Source organism: Aedes albopictus, chromosome 3 (assembly GCF_035046485.1).
Source record: "Aedes albopictus strain Foshan chromosome 3, AalbF5, whole genome shotgun sequence".
NCBI lineage: Eukaryota > Metazoa > Arthropoda > Insecta > Diptera > Culicidae > Aedes > Aedes albopictus.
The window spans coordinates 50,142,335-50,157,604 of NC_085138.1; the positions used below are offsets into that span (position 1 = coordinate 50,142,335).

Below are 15,270 nucleotides of genomic sequence, written 5' to 3' on the forward strand. Positions count from 1 at the left end.
CCCGTAACGTGGGTAGATCACCTTAGAACGGTGCTTTACGGTGTAAGATCTACCACATTGCATGAAATTTTAATCTTGTTATTTTGCTATTTGCCACTTTAGGCAGTGGTAGCATTTCAGATTAAAATTTGATGTATTTTTGTAATGTTTGCGTTTTATTTTATGATTTGTTTTTAACTGCTAATAAACCTTTTGTTTCAGGGGGATTCAGGTAATTTTATTGTTTAATAATACCACAGACAAACAGACGTCTCACTCTACTCACTTCCCATCGTTTCCCTTTTTAACGGATTATTCAAATATTCCGTAGTTCACAAATCGCTCGTTCATGGCGCTCGCATCGCTTTTTCTCCTGTTTGACGTTTGCTCACTACCGCCATCTACTCAGTGGGTTTGCGTACCACAGCATAATAAGCATTGGGCGATTATGTTTGCGTGACGATAATTTTTATCGCATTTTGTTCCAAGTGATACGTCTGTTTGTCTGTGATAATACCATTTTTGAAAAATAGTAACTGTAACGAGCGTATCACTTATGCCTTATTCAGTATTTATTACTTAATCCTTTATTCTCTTTTCAGTAAATCACCATCACCATAGCTGGCGCACTAATCAATCTTTTTTAGCAAATCATCGTACACATCATCATATTGATATCTACGAACATGTTTAAATATCTATATCGTTATCTGGAAGCGTTTGGTACGGGAGGTCCACGCTTCCATCTTTCCCCTCGATTTCAAGGTGTAGAATGTTTTCAAATATTGATTATGTTGAAAACGTTCTATCCCTTCAAATCTTCTCTGCGGTACATGCTGCGCAGTTGGCCTGGCCGTTAGACAAGAAAAATGATAGACTTGAGAAGTCTTCATTTTCCAGGATGCATTCAAGTAATGGCTGCGTTAGTGTGAGATTAGATTAGATTAGATTAGAAAGGAAAGCTCATTCCAACCGCAAGAAATTAGAGTTTCACAATGGAGACAACGTATTGGTAAGTACTTTTGTTTGCGTAAGAAGCTAATACTCATTTGAATTTAAGTATTTCATTACATGAAGCGCTGGATCGCTGTGACCGTGGTCCAGGGTGTTATCAAGTTATTATGTTTCCACCTGATGGGAACGGGATAATCGATGAAGAAAGCAGTGATGACGAAACCGTGGCGGCCATTCATCAGCTTCCGGAGAGAATTCTTCAAATGGAGGTAGAATTCAGCAACGGCTCAGGTGAGGGGACTTCAGCCGCGAAGAAAGTGATGAAAAAGAATAAGAAAAGAAGAAAAATTGCAACAAGCTGGACACAGGAAGAGGATGGGTGTAAGACGCGTTGTGGGAATGGAGATGGGGACGAAATACGCGTTGATTACGAAGGGCTCACACTGACTTCCGTTGAATGCTTTGAGAAAATGTACTCAAAATCAATCTACGAATTGATAGTCAGTATGTCAAATGCGTATGCTTTGAAGGAGCACAAAAAAAACATTAAATCTAACAGTCGATGAGCTGAAAGTTTACGTTGCAATTCTCCTTGTAACGGGATACATGACCCCGAAAAATATTCGCATGTTTTGGGAGCAGCAGTCGGATACATATAACAAGATGGTATCCGACAGCATGCGGAGAAACCGGTTTTTGGAAATTCAACGCTATATTCACTTGTGCGACAACCAAAACCTGGCGACTAATGACAAATTTTCAAAATTGAGAAAGTATTTCGATCTTCTAAATTCCAATTTTTTGCAGAATGTTAATATTTGTGGTTCATCGCATTTGTCCATAGATGAATCCATGGTACCATACTACTGACGACATAGCTCCAAGCAACATATCCAAGGCAAACCTATTCGTTTTGGATACACAATCTGGGCGATTGCGACCAGAAATGGTTATTTGGCAGCATTTGAGCCCTACCCGAGCAGAGGGGAATATCAAATTAATAACTACAAAATCACAAAACCTGTTTTTATATCTTGTTGTGTTATTATTGAATTATCAAGGCATTACGTTTCCATAACATGTTTTGTTGGACGATCTTATTTTGTTATGACCAAGCTATTGGTATACAGCTATTAAATAACATTTCAATGTTACATTTTGTTGTGGAACGAGTTTAGTTATTATTGTATAATTGAGAGTGTTCAAATACTTAATGCTATTGCTATCAAAACTAAAACAAAATTTTAAAATAAAACCTACGTCATTCTACAACGTTATTTACAGCATTTTGTGAGTGAGGGGAACAACTGCATATTCTCTCATCAATTCGTCTTCCTCTTCCATTTTTAATTACATCCAAACTGAGACAGAGTGCAAGCAAAATGCACCAGCAAAATTTTTGAACGATTTTTTGAAAAGTGCGCAAAGTTAGGCCCTAGGTGCGCAAAGTATGTTACGCTGACGGAATCACATTTGATAAGAGGTGTGGTGTATTACGTGACATGGAGGTGCTGTAATGTGTACAAAACTAAGTCCCTGCTCGGCGGTGCGAGGTTTGAAATTGACTGAGATGTAGCTGAAAAGTACCCTACATACATCAAAACGAGAACATAGCAGACGATATTGAAGATGGGGTTTGAAAGGGACGTTGCAGATTCCGCCTTTGACATGAGAATTTCAATGATAAAAATGTTAAACTTATTGAGTAAATTTGTTTGAACGAATCTAATACAGACAGCTAAATCCAAAATTGTGCATGGTTTTGAATGGGATTTTTCAGAAATTGTTTTTATTTTCACATGTGAATTGTAGAATAGGATGCTAAAGTGGAGGCCATATGCGTACTTGCTTCAATTTAACCACGAGTAAAGTGTACGCATATCGCCTCCACTTTAGCATCCTATTCAACAGAATATGCGATCGTTTGATAACATAACTAATTTTGGTTTCGGAATGTTATCAATAACTCATAAATATCAAAATTTGTTATTGAAACATTTCCTAAATTCACTGTTATTAAGTTGTTATTGATACTAACAAAACATGTTATTGAATTGATTTTCCAGGAACAAATTTTTGTTATGTGACTTGTTATTTTGCCGCTTATGACAGACAAGTTTATAACTCAATATGTTATGTTAATAACATGAAAATTTCTAATTCCATTATGCAGTTATTTTGCCAAAATAACGCAATTTGTTATGCTGTTGTTATTCTCTTCTGCTCGGGTACCAAGGCTCAAAATCATGCCCTCTTCCAGAGCAGGAAAATTTTGGATTAGGAGCAGCCGTTGTTCTGGAGTTAACCTCCAGACTACCGCAGGAGTTGCAACCTTATAACATTTACATTGATAACTTTTTTACGGGTTTCCCACTGCTACGTAAACTAACAGAGTTGAATATTGGATGCACTGGAACCGTTCGTAACAACAGAACAGAGAATTGTCCACTACCCGATCCAAAAACTTTCAAAAAAACCAGAAGAGGCACGTACGCGTATAAGAATACAGAGGACATGATTGTAGTAAGATGGAACGATAACAATATTGTAACTGTAGCATCGAATTGTCACGGCGTAAATCCAATTCAAAGAGTGGACAGATTTGCATTTGTTGATAAAAAGAAAACTAAAACTACCGTTGATTGTCCAAATATGATCGCGCAGTACAATCGTTACATGGGAGGCGTAGATCGTTTCGATGAAAATGTGGATTCCATGCGTACCTCAATCAAAGGGAAAAAATGGTGGTACCCTCTATTTCTATTTGGATTGGATGCATCATGTCAAAATGGATGGTTGTTGAAAAAGCATACTTCTGGGGTAGAAATGACATACTGCGAATATCGAAGATCGGTAGCCCAAGCATATTGCCTGAAATTTGGGAAGAATCCGCTGAAAACATCACGTGTATCGTCGCTTCCGAAGATTCGTCCAAAATGCAGAAAGCAGATTCCAAACAAAATAAAAGAAAAATCGTACAAACACAAAATCAAGTCATGTAACCAACGAAGATGCAAGCATTGTGGTCGCCGTACGCGTCTTATGTATGGAAGGTGTAACATAGGGCTGCATAAACAATGCTTCCATGACTTTCATGTGAGTAAATTTCCAAAAATGGCTTGCTGAATACCGGATGGGAATTTGTTTCCAAAGACGAACATTGAACGTACGTGTAATGTTGATTAAATTTAAAAACAATAATGCTATTTTTCAACTAAGAGAATAAATTATAGTTATACGATTAATTGTTGATTCAAAATAATTTACTACATACCAGTTATATTCATTGTCAATCTCATGTTTGAAAAAAAAAAAGACTGTAACAAAATGTATGTGAAACTGCAGAAAACTGATTTCCATTGCTTGATTATCATTATTTGGCTTTGCTTACATATTGACTTTGATTGAATGCGAACTTGGTAAGTATTAGAGTAGAGAATTGTCGGGCTAAGGAGGCACAAAGTAAAGGCGCGGGGAGTTCATACTTTGTCCGAAGCTGTGCATAATCTTTTTTTGTCTATGGCAAAATAGTAGGTCAACTTGTTGCGTACTTTTCAACTCGTGAAAAATCAGCTATTCTGCACCGGAAATCAAAGCTTTTTGCACACTTGATTTTAAATACTGTAAGCTGATGGTTCTTCAAAAGTGATGCATCGTTTTCCAACTCAAAGTTACTCCTCGAAAATTGCAAGGCAAGGCTTAAAAATTTCTTAACTTGTGGTAGACGATCTTTGTACTATTCTTTTCAAGTTGGGACAAACCTTTGTCGCACTAGGTAGATTGTCGCAAACAATGTAGATTGCGTCATTGTCCTTATTGTGCGCGATTTGTGGAATTCGATACAGTGGTAAGTTTACATTGTTGTTGTATTTATATTGTTCAGAATGTATTTGGTAAGTAGAAACGCTAATTTACAAATAAATTTGCTTGTGTAGCTGGATAGCTAGTTTGTTATAATTTATATAACCCGTTTTTCAGATTGCAGATAGGCAAATTGTCCTAACACACAATGAGCTTAATTCAAAATTAAATAATGTTTATAACTTAAATGATAGAATTATTCGGGTCGAATAATTACGAATAAAATAACATCGAAATAATACTTAAAAGATTCCCTCGTCTACAAATACAGCAACTCTTTTCTACTTGTTCAATACTGCACAAATAAATGAACCGGTTCACAATGTTTAAAATTCAAGTAAAAAATGTCCCCTTCGTCATTACGTATTATCTGTCGTGAAAATAAACAAAAGAACACATCGCAAAATTTCATAATTTTACCGGTTGAAAACCGAACCGGTTAAAAAAATCAGTAATTTCAATAAAATTACATATTACCATTTTTCAGTGCAATATGACGAACATAAACGATTCACTTGAAGAATTTTTTTTTTGTTTTTACCGGTCCAAATCTTGAACGTGAAAATGAATTGATTCATATAATGAACTAATATTGCTTTTATTATATCATCCGATTCAAAACTGAATCGGTAATTCTAAATCGGTGAAGTTTACCGGTGAAAAATTCATTTTATCAAGTTAATCGAAGATTTTTCACCACAGCCCTAAAATGAACATCAAAGATTTACTAAACGAACAAAATTCTTGCTTAACCGGTTCGAAAGTGAATTAGAACCGATTGTTTTTTTGTTTTTCAAATAACTAAATCTATTCTTATTGACTGATCTTATGATCAGCCAAATAAAAGAAAAAAAAATTAACGGTTCTCAAACGGTACAATTAAATTATTTCAAAACTCAACCGGTAAACTGAACCGGTTTTCAAAATCCCATTTTGCAAGTTAATCGATGATTTTTTCACCACAGCAATAGAAATAACATCAAAAATACACTGATTGAACTAAATTCTTGCTTTAACCGGTTCAAAAGTGAATCGGTAAAATGAACCGGTTCTACAAATCACTAAATCCATTCTTGTGAGTAACTATCCGTTGAAAAAAAAATGAAAAATCTAAACGGTTCTCAAACGGTAATATTTTATTATTTTTTACCGGTTCATAAGTGAACCGGCAAAATGAACCGGTTCTGCAAAATAATCATTTAGTTGCACAATTTATTTCCCACATAAAAAAATCTGTAAACTACAGCGGTTCCTTTTTGGGCGTTGGAGGGTTAAATCAGTGATAAACCAGATGTCCTAAGAACTGCAGGTCCAAGCAGGGGTCCAAGAGATATGGCGGGCTAGGTGTGTAGAGTGCGATGAGAGAAATACGAGCGATGAAGCTCTAAGATTCTAAGGTCAGATTACCGTAAATCAGTGGATGAGTTCAACACTATTCTTTCTGTATTTGCATTTAGGGGAGTTTTCTCCTCTTTTCTCATGTGAACTTGCCTTCGACCACAATCGAATCAAATGCGATTGACAAACTTTACTACGCATTTCCCACCCCACTGGAATGAATAAGTGCGCAGAAGACACCGACACGATTCGGTGCGAAATCGCAGTTTTATTCACGATCCCGCACTTATGCTGCGAAAGGGGTCCAGTGGGGTGGGAAGTGCGCAATATCTTTGACGTAGAGCCATCTTTAACCATATGGACTGGACTGAACACTGAAATGACTTTTAATATAGGTTCGTCTGCGGGTTCGCTTTTTAACCTAACTTATATTTGAATCGAACTTGACAGTTATCTCATGAGTTGTTATGTATTTCAAACTTTAGTCAAACTGGTGCCTCAATATTGCAATAACGGTTAAGCACGCTGTAATGATACTTATGTACCTCGTCACCCACTTCATGCAACTACATTAGTGGTCTAATAACACTTAGCGCACTCGGCATAGTTCCATCATGCCGCTCAAAGTGTTGCCACAAGTAATGCTAAGTTTGCAAAACCCGGTTATCTGGCTGGTGGGGCATGGGAGCCTAAGCTTCAACTGTTAATGCAATCAGAGACTACTCAGACTTAGACGTGGGCGATCCTATATATGAAGGGTTATCCAAAACGCTCTGGAGAATTCCCAAAACGCATTCTAATAAATCTAATAAGCCTAAGATGCCATTAACAGGAGGAAAATGGCAAGATAATATAACAATATATGGTTTATGTAATGTAAAACAATACAACATAACAAAAGAGAACCATTCCAAAACCATTTGATTAAATGTATAACCAGTAGTGAAATTACAATTAAAAACAATTATTGTTTGAAACCATTCATGTACCATATAATGTACGGTATATTTAAACCCATGTATCAGTATTTTGAACAATTCATTAACAATAAAATGTATGGTTTTGCAAAAAAATATATATGGAGAAAAATATATTTTTATATTGTTACGATACTTTACAACCTGTATAATATATTGTAAAAATCTTATTTACAATTCACGGTATGGTGTCTACATTACATCTTATTGTTTTTGTATTTTTATTTTTACAGTGGTGTCTATTGTAAAAATATGGTTCTAAATAGTACTGTTACAATACAACGTTCGGTTTTTCTACTGTATTTTTTATTCGGGAAGTCACCACTAAGCAGTTTCAAAAAAAAAAACAGTCGAACACACCAACAAAACTCCCAACTGGCCAAAACGGATGCATTAGGTGAACTAGAAAGATTAGACCAGGACCGGGTCCTGGTCCTGTGAAGAAAGGTTCCCAATTCGGCTCAGGTTCAACGGATAGAGTTGTGTCTCGCTAACTAAAGCATGTCGTTCTATTACTACTTGGTTTGCGGCTGCACTAGACCAATTCTTCGCTCCACGCATTCTAGTTCCAAACAGATCGAGCTACTGCAACATGCCCCGCCCACCATGTATCCACTCGATTTTGATTACCCCTCTGATCATATTGATTGGGGTATAGTCTATTTTACGAAACGACAACAGTATTGATATTGATATGAGCCATTTTACGAAGTGACAACAATGTTGATGATGATATTGGTTTTTACGGGTTATTGGACACTACCTCCTGTCAAAATTCATTCATAAAATCGGCTCGTAAAATGGACTATTAACACTCACGGACTTGGGCGCAACCTCCTGTCAAAATTTCATTCATGAAATGAGCGATCAGCTGATCCGAAACGTCTCGTAAAATGGCTTGCCGTTCGCAATGCTGTTTTATTTTGTATGGCGAGTTTTAAAAATTTTAAAACTCGCCATACAAAATAAAACAGCATTGCGAACGGTCTTTTGAATAGTTGAGGGATTTTTCCCTTGAATCGAGCGTGCAGAATTTTTACCGTGAACCAACGCGGGTACCGGGGTTTCATTTTTATTTTTTGAACGTGTAGTAGGGTAAACAGGTATAATATGCCCCCCCCTAAGCAGAAATGGCAATATATCTGAAACTAGCGCCTTATTCCGTCTATTGTTCACTGCAAATCGTTGTTACTAAAGTTAGTGAAGTGTTGCATGCGAACTTTGCCTTTGGAGACGTGGCTATGGAAGCTTTGTAACGTTTTTCGAAAACGTTCCAAAATTTGCCTTTTCAAAACAAACGTGGCAATACGCCCCCTCCAAAGAAAAACGTCCAGCCCCGTGATTAAACTGTCCCAGGGGATAATTCCACCACATGCTTATTCTAGGAGGGTCTTTCAACAAGTGTTTAACTGCATAAAAGTTGCAAAGTAACACAAGCGAACAGAACTAGCTTCGTTTACAATGAAGTAAGCTCACAAGAGGTAAAATATTACGCCAAAAGCCTCGATTTCAGACTTTTTGATATTTTTATTGCTTTTCTGTACCAATCCACTAACGGACCAGCATGATGGCAATAAATCTTCAATATTTGAGATTTCTAATCGATCACACATGCGAAAAGCGCTTGAATCGCTAGAAAATGAAGAGGGGCGTTTTGCCCCGGTGGGGCGCATTATACCCTTTTACCCTACACACTTAATTTGAAATGCCGGGATCTCAGCATTTTCTCAAACTTTCGCCGAGATCCGCACAGCCGAGCGCTCGGCAAACAACAACATAACCGAGATCTCAGCAACTTTGACCGTTCATTACTGAGGTTCGGCAACTGTTTTGCTGAGAATCAGCTAACAGATGCAGTTTTAACTGAGATATCAGTTTTTGTGTTTACTGAGTAGTCGGCTGTGCGCGGAAAGCCGAGCCCGCGAATATTTTTTAAGTGTGTAACCCTATACGCGCATCGAAAAACACACTGTTGATAACCTTATTTCCTGTTCTGTTTTGATTCTGCGTTCCGTTTCACCTCATTCCATGAGCAAAACGTTTGAACTTGTTTGAACAATATTTTTAATTTGAAGATGTGCTGATTAGCGGGGTAAGGTTGAAGAATTGACAATCATTGACGAAATCGTCATCATTAAAAATTCAAAAGCAGTTTTCGCGCTCAAAACTTAAATGTTTGCATTGGAAATGTATTCACTGTACTGCATTCTCCACCCGCAACACAGTGAATACACTTTCACTGCAGAAATTTGAGAATTGAACGAGAAAACTGCTTTCGAATTTTCACTGGTGACGGTTATGTTAATGACGAATCCTTCAACCTTAAAAAGTGTTCAGATTAGAAGCGGTCAAACCAACGGGAGAGACGGGACACGGTACTTTTAGGGTTCTTTTCAATTTTTCCCATATTGGATACCCCATTTTCCCCTTGCCCTTGTTGTCATCTATCTTTCCATATAACAGACCTACCGCAAATTCCCCCACAATAAGCGGGGTAATATGGCAATTATTTTTCACCCAGGGGCAAAGCAAACACATGCACTATTTGTAAAAACCTGTCAATTCATTACGAAATGAACAAAATTCAACTAGACTACTTAAAAACAAGCATTGCACCGAATCCATATAAAAATATTCAACTAAAATGAATCAAAACATTTTTTGCTTGAAATACCGCATGTGCTGAATGCTCTCCTCGACGTCATCCAACGCCCTGTGCGCATCCTTATTTCTTGGACAGGCTCGGAAAACCTTTATATTCCAGCGTTTGCACAGTTCTTTCACCGTTGTGATGTCCACCGTCCTGAAGTGCAAATACTCGAGCAACCGAGGCATGTACCGCCACAAAAACATCCTGTCCATGTGCACGGTGCAGCCAGCCAACGGGCATGCCTTTTCCGGGCAGTATTTCTTGACCACGTCCAGCACCAGCTGCTCGGCCTGAGCGAGGCCAATCTTCGAGTCCCGAACAGCCTGGATCAGACCGGTTTTTGCGTGATTGCTCTGGCACCAATCGTTCATGCCAGCGAGCACTTCTTCCGATTCGTGAATGGCAATGCCCGGGCCGCGGGCCAGGATGTTCAAATCTTTATCGGTGATAATGCAGCCGATTTCCAAGATGCGATCCCGGTTTACGTCCAAACCGGTCATCTCCAGATCGATCCAGACAATGTTGTCCGCGGAAGGAACGACTGCGGCGGACATTTAGAAAAGTGGTCCAACTGAATTGGAAAAAGAGAAAACCCATTAGGATTTGATCATAAAACCTTAGTTTGGTAAGTTACCTACAAAAAATTGCTTTGAATAGAATTCAAATCCTTGTGTACGCGTTTTGCGGGAGGCAACCGTGTTTACAACTAACACCAATTTTGGTTTTCGCTCGCGCCACGGTCATACACTGAACATAAACACACTGTTCGAAACAAATGAAGCCTACGAAAATTTCATTTGACGCTGTTTCTTATTTTACAATTTTCTGTCAAAAAGTGGATGAGGAAAGGTTATTTCTGGAGCAACATTTGAAAAGGGCATACAAGCATTGGTAAACAATGACTTCACACGTCGCTCCTGAGCCCCCCTCAGCTTATTCACAAAAACTAAGACCGTTATCAGATAGAGCAAACATCGATCTTTCGGATAACGGTGTTCATTTGCGTGGGCGGGCTACTGTTATGCCCTACACTGTGAAACTGAAGTACTCTTTAAAGAGTACTTTTTCACCCATTTCGAGAGTAACTAGGTGAACTCATAAAAAGAGTAAACGGCCTGTACTCTTTAAAGGGTATACCGCTTGTACGTCAAATGAACGAGTGATTTTTACCCTTTTTTACGGAACGATTTGAAATTTCGAAAAGAGTAAAATTCACCCTGTTTTCCCATTTTTATGAACTTATTGAAATTTGAACTTTAAAAACCACCAAAAAATACTATGCAACTAAAAAAAATATCGTTTATAATTATTTAAACTAATTTATTTGTTCATTTAATTCTTAATCTAATGTTGCTGTATATTTTGTCCGTATTAGTCTCCTGGCCGTCTGTCAATGGCGTTTGTGCTCCCAGCAACTTCCATCCCGGTGGAGCGCTGGAATTTGTTCTGGAAATCACAGGCATCCTAAAAACAAAGAGTTGACCAATCAGTTATCATTTCCGAGAATAATTGAATATTTAGTTCTACTTTACCTGCATAAATCGTTGAGCAGCATCGAAGAGCATGAAAAATCACCAACATGAATCTTGTACGGATACTTCGCGGAAATGTTCAAGGAGATTTTCACCCATCAAAGAGTATCTGGTCAAAACCTTAAGGGCAAAAATTACCCATTTTTTAAATTTGACAAGTACTCTTTATTTTGACAGCTTCATAGATAAGCAAAAATAGGGTACTTTTTACTCCTAAGAGGGTAATGGTGGATTCGCAGTGTACGGAGCGTTTTAGAAAAAAGACACAAGACCTCTTGGGCCCTTTTCAAATGTTGCTCCAGATTTTTGCTTTTTTTTGTTGTTGTCAAAAGGTAGGTAGAGCAAGTATCGTCGACTCCTAAAATACGATATACGTCGGTAGCAGCGTAGATGAATTTGAGATTTGAGTAAATTTTAGAGAAGATCGTTGAAAGTGGAAAAAAGTGGGTTGTGGCAGCTGGTTGAGTTCAAAGTTTCATTCGATTCGGTTCCTTATAGCTTCAATACCGTCCGTTGGTTCGACCGCTTCTAATCTGAACACTTTTTAATTTGACCCTCGCTATTCTGCACATCGTTTAAACTAAAAATGATTCAAACGTCTTCCTGCTCATGGAACTGGGTGAAACGGAACGCAGAATCAAAACAAAACAGCAAATAAGGTTACCAGTAGCATGTTTTTCGATGTCCACAGGGCTACCAGAAGTTTAATTTAAAAAAGCACCCCGTTGGTTTGCATGACGCATGAGGTGTCGTTCAAACCAACGCGGGTAGACGGTAATTACCCAACTAACATTTCTGCTGTGTAAGAGTTTATGAGAGCTGCCTTCCAAAAGCTTTTGCTCCATAAGCTGTTATGCAACTACTTTTGTTAGTAGGCTAGTTGTCTATTCTAGCTTCGCGTAAGATTAACCAATCGAGCACAGATTTGTACCAATGATGCACATTTGATAGGTTTGATGACAAACATTAAAAATTTGAAAATGTTGAATGCTCTCTATGAAAAATTACAGCTTGTTGAACTTTTTTTAGAGAAAAAAAAAACTTTCTGAGGCTCATACAAAAAGAGTGACATGAGGGAGCTAGGTTGAAAATTGTGAAGTTTTTCGTACTACTGTAGTTTTTTAACTCTCCCATGCGAGAGTACGACACTACAATGTGAAGGTAGGTTCAGTTTATTCAGAAGCAATAAAATCGGAAGAGATCGGAGCAAGGAAAACACCAATTAACACCTTTAGAGAAAACCTCTTCACCGATCGCACCCCAACACGCAATCCATTGGGTCCAGTTTGCCTTGTGAAGCTGTGCTGCTGGCCGATAAACCGATTGATATAAGTGGAGGAATTATCAGCGCATGGGCAACAGGGCGAAACGGAGAAAGGTGAAAATATGTGGCGCTTGAATTCCGTGCTTTTCCTAACCAATGCAATGGGTGTGGCGGCCTGTGGGGGCCTAATGACAGGCCTGTTCCTTGTTTTGTTCTCACTTTGGAGCGAAGAGCGGCGGAAATATCAATCTTCAGAACAAATTAGAGAGAGATTTTCGCCGATTGGCAACGATTAACGATCTGGAATTAAACGGAACCAATCTATGGTATGCGGTGTTTTGCAGAAAAACGCTAGACCCGCTAAATAAATCAATATTTTCGGCGCCGGTAGAGCTAGTATAGCTACTCTACAGGTGTTCTTGCTTGATCGCAATGAACACTGATAATCGAACCTCCAGAACTTGACTGTTTCGTAGTTTGTATTTTTGTTTAAAGAAGATTATCTTAACGTGGATTAGCAAACTAATTCTCCAATACTGTTCGTTCCGCTATCATAGCAGAATCACCTCGGAAGATTCTGGCAAAGGTGCAGTTATCCACATAGCGTTTGATTTCCATTCCGAACAGTAAGTTGAAGACTCTAAACAATTAGAGCATAATCATAGGCGAGTATGGGTGATCGTACTATTTGTAGTTGCTAATTCGTGATCGACCTGGGCAACGGAAATTGTACAGAGAACTGATGAATTGGAGTTGGGATCAGCTAATCATTTCAATGAACACAATTGGAAGGATCCTTTGAATTCGCAATGCTGTCAGTGTTGACTTGAGAACCAAAATAAACCCACCGAAGAAATCAACTGAAATCACTTCGATTTGCACTAATGTATAAAGCAGTACGATCCAAAGTGAAAAGCTGTTGATTTGATAATGACTGCTTTGGGCATGAAAGGAAATATAGATGACAGGTGGTAGAAAGTATTTTGCTTTGATTCGCACCTCTCCAACAGATGACGAATTTTGCCCCAAATCGTATTCGGATTTGGCAGCACCCTCTCAATTAACCTTTCTGCAGCACCCTTACAATTCAAGCATAATTTTTCAAATCGACGTATCTAACTTTTTCACTGATCTGAGTAAATTCATGGTCAATGTTGGCGACCATTTCACTAAAATAGTTTTTTTATAAAAAGACTTTTCATAAGTTTTTTCATGCTTAACATCACCAGGGATATAGCACGCACTAGGTAAGAAACAACACCTTCTCATTCCATATCATTTTCACAATGAATTTTGACAAAAATACACATACACCGGGTTGGTTAGAGATACGTCATGCCAGATACGTCGCTTTTGTATGGTGCCAGTTTGGTGTATCTGTTACTTTTGATTTTGGCTAGATACGTCGTTTGGTTTTCTCATATATCAAAACGGTGTATCTATCAGTAAAGTTGTAAACATCAAAATAGTTAGATACGTCGTTTCGAAAAATATGCTTAGTTAAACAAATTAGGCAATAAATCATCAAACAGTTATGTGGATTCTTCAATTTGCTTTATGAATCATGCAGGCAGCAGTAAACCCGGATTTGTTTACATTCTCGAGTTACGTCAGATTGAAAAGTTATGCTTGAATTAACCTTTCTGGGTCTGTAGACCAAGACTAGATAAGCCACGTTGCATACTTAGTTTCTTCAAAATTTATCTAGACTGACTTTTGAAAAGGATTATTTTAAAATGTGTTAAATAAAAAAATGACTACTCCTACAAAAAAGTGTTGTATGGGTGATTATCACAAAATAAGCCAAATTTTAAGAAAAAAAAACTAAAAATAAAATCCAAAATGAGCTCTACACTGAAAAAAATCATTTAAAAAAATTCAAAGTCGATTTAAAAAAAAACACCATTTTTGATTTCTATGAAATTTTGTCTCAAGATAGGTTATTATCACAGACAAACAGACGTAACACTTCGAACATTTTTCGATTCACATCATAGTCACGACAACATGTTCGCCCAATGCTAAAAGGACTGAGTTTGGCCGTCCATCAACTAGGTGGCGGTAGTGGGCAAACGTCAAATCTAACAAAAACGATGCGAGCGCCAAGGATGGCCAGTTGGCCAACTATCAAATTTTAAAATGAACCGTTAAATCGATGTACGATTGGAATCATCAGAGTGTTACGTCTATTTGTCTGTGTTATTATGTTCCCTATAAACCGTCTATTCATCACAAGATGGGCACTTTTAAAGAAAAAAAAAAGGTTTTCTAACAAAAACTTTTCCATGTCCAATTTTTTTTTTCGGTGTCTTTTTTTAATAACAAACTAAACCAGTGAAGGTTATTTTGACATCTCAAAATACAATGAAACTTATAGAGCTTGCTGACGTTTATTCACCTCTCTCTTTCAAGCATGCAGGCGGGATAGGATTTGTTTTCATCGGGAAACCTTTCCGAATGACAACAAATCCTATCCCGCCTGCGTGTTTGAAAGAGAAAAGTGAATAAACGTCAGCAAGCTCTATTGTGTCATATGCGACAATGCAAAGCACCCATATTCACGCAGCAGCACTCTAAAAGTACGAAACAATATACAATTATAACACGCATTTCATACCCCAAGAAACATTTTAAGTTTTGTTCGGCTCTATAACCCGGATAAAAAGTCACCATTCATAACATGGTAGATATTATTAACATATGACTGGTTTTATT

General features: G+C 37.8%; 1 protein-coding gene across 1 annotated transcript; it reads right to left on the reverse strand.

Annotated features, from left to right (window-relative positions):
- Positions 1 to 9,329: 9,329 nt before the first annotated feature.
- Positions 9,330 to 10,488, reverse strand: LOC109398740 (oligoribonuclease, mitochondrial-like). The gene is made up of 2 exons (XM_062855800.1): positions 10,398 to 10,488; positions 9,330 to 10,330 (listed from the first exon to the last, which is right to left on the reverse strand). Exon 2 carries the CDS (start codon positions 10,311 to 10,313, stop codon positions 9,759 to 9,761), a length of 555 nt encoding a protein of 184 aa, XP_062711784.1. The 5' UTR covers positions 10,314 to 10,330; positions 10,398 to 10,488; the 3' UTR covers positions 9,330 to 9,758.
- Between the last annotated feature and the right edge of the window lie 4,782 nt (positions 10,489 to 15,270).